This window comes from Frankliniella occidentalis, unplaced genomic scaffold, assembly GCF_000697945.3.
Source record: "Frankliniella occidentalis isolate FOCC.00 unplaced genomic scaffold, Focc_3.1 Scaffold22, whole genome shotgun sequence".
Taxonomy (NCBI): Eukaryota; Metazoa; Arthropoda; class Insecta; order Thysanoptera; family Thripidae; genus Frankliniella; species Frankliniella occidentalis.
Window position 1 is genome coordinate 2,607,522 of NW_026267152.1, and position 5,615 is coordinate 2,613,136.

General features: G+C 56.3%; 1 protein-coding gene across 2 annotated transcripts in view; it reads left to right on the top strand.

The window, feature by feature from the left end:
• Positions 1–5,615, top strand: part of LOC113217697 (anoctamin-7-like) — a 42,381-nt gene that overhangs the window by 28,630 nt on the left and 8,136 nt on the right. Inside the window, exons 2-6 of one of the 2 annotated variants that reach the window (XM_052264901.1) lie at positions 589–850; positions 1,063–1,551; positions 2,803–2,913; positions 4,438–4,455; positions 4,568–4,704. In XM_052264901.1, the coding sequence (XP_052120861.1) occupies positions 746–850; positions 1,063–1,551; positions 2,803–2,913; positions 4,438–4,455; positions 4,568–4,704 (860 nt within the window). In that variant the 5' untranslated portion in view covers positions 589–745. The remainder of the gene's footprint in view (positions 1–588; positions 851–1,062; positions 1,552–2,802; positions 2,914–4,437; positions 4,456–4,567; positions 4,705–5,615) is intronic. The other variant, XM_052264902.1, reaches the window with a different exon arrangement.

The following is a 5,615-nucleotide window of genomic DNA, read 5'->3' on the forward strand; positions in this document are numbered from 1 at the left end:
GAGGCGGAAATTTCGTAAAGCCTTTCACCGCCCCCACTGCTCCCCTCTCGTTCCTAAGTAGCTTTAGGGAGGACCCACCAAAAAGAGCGATCTGTGCTGCTTTTTCCCTCCCAGTTTTAGGTTTCTTTACTGTTCCCACTGGTTCGCTCGAGCGTTTTCTGCTGTAAAGCAGCTGGGCGTTGCTAGCCCCTTCAGTGCCAGAACTTCTGAGGGATCATGGACGGGCCGAAACAGACCGCGCTCGGTCTGCTCGGGCGCTCGGGCAGGTGAGAGGCGAGCAGAGCAGGCAAGCTACCTCCACGCCACGGTGCAGAGAGATACACCACACCGTGCTCCACGCCATATTCTTACCTCACACTACCAGGCAAGCACAATACAAAACACTAGGTTCGGAAGACGCCGGAGACGAACTCAAAATAGAAAGTATCCTTTGTTGGCCTCACAGTGGTTACGCAAACCAATCATCGCCAGAGAAGTCCTGAAAAACAAAGATCACCCACCAGATTACCAAAAGTGCACCTCAGACCTCAGCAGCTGGGAAGAGTGCTCTCGAGCCGCTTTTCTCAAAGTGCTTTTCTCTGTCCGCAGGTCGTCTCGTCAGCGCCGTGATGGCCGAGGTGGAGCGGCGCGCGGCTCCCGACGCCCAGGGGCGGCCCGATGCGGGGGGCGGGCGGCGGTGAGGCGGGCCGCGGGCGGGGCGGCGGCGGCTCTGGGGGGCCGCGGTTGACGCCGTGGCTGGCGTGCGATGTCGAGTCGGCGCTACCGCCGCTACTCTCAACGACGCAGTGCGGACCGGCGTGGTAACAGCGACTATGGCTCCATCAGAGAGGACGGCCAAGGAATACTGCAGGTGAGCCGGACATTGCGGCCAAAGCGTGAATAAAAGAGACTTTTCCCCGAGCGGCGGGGTCGATTGTGTGTGCTGAACGAACCAATTCCGCGCCACTCCGGCCCGGGGCCGCACGGGGCTTCGCCGGGCGCAGCGCAGGCCCCGGAAATTAATAACGCGGAAAGAAGCAAGCCATCGTTTTCTCCTTTTTGCATCACTCGTGTTTGTTTCAGGAGGATGAGGACGACTCTGACGGCGCCGCGCTGGGCTCTGTCGACCGCTCCGGGGACGGCGACGGCGAGGTCTCCTTGTCGACCGGGGCCGGAGAGGCGGCCGGTGGCAGCGGCACCCACAGCGGCGGCGGGACCGGCGGGGCCGCGGTCGTGGGCAGCGCTGCGGGTGGAGGTGGTGGTGGAGGTGGCGGAGGCGGCGGCGGAGGCGGAGGCGGCGGCGCTGCTGCCAACGCGGCCGCTCACCTCTACCTGTCGGCCCGCTCCGCCCCTGACCCGGCCACATGCTTCAGCGACGGCCGGCGCAAGATCGACTTCGTGCTCGTGTACGAGGAGGCCGTCGGCAACGGCGGCGGCGGCGCCACCCCGGGGGCGGGCGCGGAGGCGGGCGGCGGCCTTCTGCGCTCGGACAACCACCGCTCAGCCAAGCACGAGGTGTGGCGGCATCGCTTCCTGGACAACCTGCGGCGCGTCGGCCTGGAGATGGAGGAGGTGGGTGCTTTGCTGCGCTGAACGTGTCATTTGACGCAACACCGGCCACGCGACCAGGCGTCGTGTGTTTTGTACGAGGTTTTATAGGTACTCCCCATACCCCTTCGCCCGATTGACGGCGCTCCAGCCGCCACACCCCACTGGGTCCTGTTGCCTCCTCAGGGCGCTTTTGCTTTTACGCGCCCAAAGTTTTTTTCCACATGACAGGCTGACAGGCGCGCAGAGTGCCGCCAGAGGACCGCCAGGACAAAATGCAAATGAATGATGATTACCGTAAAAAGCGTTGGAAGCGGGAAAGGAGGGGGGGGGGGCAGGAGCTGGGTACACGTCGCCTCGCCCGGCCCGAGTCGTGTCGTGCCACACGCGCACCCCAGCCGCTCGGCGGTGACCCACTAACACGCCTGCGGGACAAGTGCGGCTCGGTGTCCGGCCGAAAAGGGGTGGGGAGAGGTTGGGGGGTCGCCACCCGCAGCGACATCCTACCGATGCGCCTCGTGCCTTACACACCCTCCCCCTGGTCCACCACACACCCCTAACAACTTCCATGCTCTTGGCTGACGCGTTCCGACAGGGGTGATCCGTCATGCTCCCCAGAAACTCGCTCCGACTCGTCCCACGGCCCCCCGTTCCCTGCCTGGGGGGCTGCGGCAGGGCCGGCAGGGCTATGCCAGGGCTGCGGCGGTGCTGCGGGGCCGGCCCCTCGCATCGCGCTCCACCATGCGCAGGCCCTGGTCCTGCTGATGAATGCCAGCTAACGGGCCCCAGAGAGAGTCTCGACTCGACTCGACTCCCCCCTCCTCGATGACATGGCAGCTCGGGCCCCCTGCCGCCCTTTCGCCGCCGTTCACCCGCCGGCCACCTGCCTACCGCCGGTGACCTCCTCCCCGCTCCTTCCTGAAGTGATGCGAAATGTCATCACGCCCCCTGCTCCGTCCTGCTCTCCCCCGCCGCCAGCCGCGCGCCCACGCCCTCCAGCTCAGCACCTTTGCTCGTGTGACCCTGACGTCAGCGTGGGGCAAGGGGTGGGCTGGTTCGGCCCTTAGCCCAAACACGTTTATTGCACCCTCTGTCTCTTTCTCTTCCACACACCCACACAGGCACGCACACTGTCTTACCCCTGACTGCCGGCGCCGGTCTGTGACGCTGATGAGCATGAGCTGCTTGCGTTACGTTTGTTGATGTTTTTGCTAGGAATTGTCTTCAATATACTTCGATCACTTAAATGCCTCCTTCTACGGCCTCCTGTTGCAGGAGGTGGTGGAGAGCGACAACCGGAAGCTGGTCCACTTCCTCAAGCTGCACGCCACCTGGCCCGTCATGTGCCACTACGCGGAGGAGCTGAGCATGCGGGCTCCACTGCAGGTCAGTCCGTCTCGGACGTCTTTAATTGCCTCCTCTCTATTTCTCTCTCCGGCTCCCGACTCCTTCCTTTTAAGTCTTTTCCCTTGTTCGCGAGTTCCGTAAAAGTGCAATACCTGCAGCGCGCCACACTCGGCTACACTGCGTAGCCGCCTCCGCCCCCGCCCCTGCCTCTGCGCTTATCTCATAAGGGAAGGGTTTTCGGTGATACAGTCAGATTTCAATGGCACTTTAAAGCGTTGTTGTTTCCACCCCTAGATAAGGTTTTGCATTGGTTTCAGCTGCCCATTGGGTGTTAGAAGGTCGTTTATCGCGAATTTTACAAAAAATTCAATTTTGAGGGAAATCATAATTCGGCATGTTCTTTACTTGTAGAAAATTTGAAAGAAATCGAATAGGGTCGCAAAAACGGGTCCCAAGAGGAGGTTACGATCCTGGACCCCTTTTGGTGACCCCCACTGATTTTGTTCAAATATTTTTCATGGAAAGTGCTAATTGGAAGATAATTTCCTGCAAAATCTGGGCGCTGTAGCTCAAACGGTTCCGGAGATATGTGCATGCAAAGATGGCAAAAAAAGGGATGAATTTGGGAAATTTTTGATGAAATTCGCGTGAAATGACCTTCAAACTCCCTACGGGCAGCTAAAACCAGTGCCAAACCTTATCTAGGGGTGCAAACAACTACACTTTAAAGCGCCATTGAAATCTGACTGTATCAACGGAAAACCTTTTCTTGTCAGTCAAGAGTCGCCGGAGCCCGAATAGATCAAAGCAAACTAACGCAGTAAAACTTCATGTCGTGTGCCTTTGGTTTGAGAACAGATGATTACAGAGTGATTAAAACGTAGCTTTAGCCTAGCGCCTCCCGAGTTAATCATTGTTGTGGTAGCATGAGGCCGATGTCTGGTGCATCCATATAACTCAATTTTCGTCTTTTGGCACTATATTTTATCACAGGCTATAACACCTAACGCCTGACGTTATTTCCATTCTCTTAATTCTTTCCCACTTAACACAGTTAACACTATAACAAAAACGTAGCACCTTAATTAACTCCTCTACCGAGGACTACTAAATATTATCAATTTTCAAGGGCACTTAAAATTTGCACGTCTTTGGCGCTGGTAATGTGGTAATTTGTATTTTTGCACGCCAACATCACTGAAAATCGCGCTGGACCATTTACATCATATCGTACTGGTTGTGCGAATACATTGAAGTCTCTCGTCCGTGCTTAATTTTCTTGGCTATTCTTACCGCGGACCTTCGCCGCACTGAACGTGTTTATAAATACTTTCCAAAACTACTGTTGTGGGGTGCGAAGTCAGACGCACTCCGACACAGTAATGTACACCGCATGCCATCCATCCAATGATCCACCAGTTCAGCCTTACATTCATAGCATTCTAGTGTATTCACCATTCTAATTACATCTACCTCTGCAATTTAACTACAAACAATAACATTTGTCTTTTGCACTGATGTTCCTTTCTTTGATCTGCGCACGCATGAATCCACGCACAACAGATTCGCGCTTACAGCAAGGTAAGAAGCGACGGACTACTTTGAAATTAGGTTGAACTGAGGTCTATGGAGAAGTCTTGTATTGTTTCCTTTGAGATCGAGTGAGATGTTAATTGGTTGACGTGGACCGCAGGCTCAGCCCAACCCGGCGGAGAACTGGTCGGCGCATGTACTGGCGAGCTTAAGGATGCCCAACATCATGGCAGAGGAGGTGCCCGGCAAACCTGTCGATTTCTACACCTGTCCGTTCAGACGATCCAAAATAGACCGGTAAGGACTGGTAGTTAGTTTGATAGACTAATTAAATTTCAATGTTTCAAACTTCTTTTTTTGGGAAGGATTTTCCTGATTTCTAATTGGGACAACTATTTAGTACGTAAAGAGTACAAAAGAACCCAACTTTTTATCGCATTGTTTCGGCGATGATCTCTCCAAATATGCAACAAGCGCGTTTGAAAGGTGTCATTGTGTTCTTCCCAGACTCCCCCACCTTGTATAAGCTGGGCTCAGCTCCGGTTCGGCCGTTCCTTGTCACCGTTCCGATACGAGTTGTGCCGCGCGCGGTATGGCAGGCGCCCCCCGGGACAGGGCCGGGCGGGGCGCACCGCAGAGGGGATCACATGGGATCACATCCCCGAGGAAGTCCCAGAGGGGAGCTTTGCAGAGCGCGCGTCTGCAACCCCAACATTCGGCCATATGTACCGCCATGTGAACACAAGGAAGCGCGTGCCTCCCAGGTCGACTGAGCAACACGGCTTATACTTACAATGTTGTATGGCCTGGTTGGGTTACTGACCAGAGTTGCATTTTGAGCCCCATGCTCGGCGCCTTCCGCCCAGCTCCGTGGGGCCCCTGCGGGCCGTTAGCGACACACACGGTGTCTCTCTACACTGTGGCGACACACATGGGCTGGCCGGGTAACGGGTCGCTGGTGACGGGCCATATAAGGCGGTGCAGGGTAGGCACGCCCCAGGCCCCTGTAGGCCCTTTGCCGTCCCTCCAGCCTCCAGCACGCTATTCGTACCTCCTCCCCCCACCTTTCCCCCCTCTTTCAGGTTCCCAAAATGGATGGCCGAAGCCTCTGCGTCCAATCTGCATCTCTTTACTACAACACTCTCTTCTCTCTTCTCTCTTCTCTCTTCTCTCTTCTCTCTTCTCTCTTCTCTCTTCTCTCTTCTCTC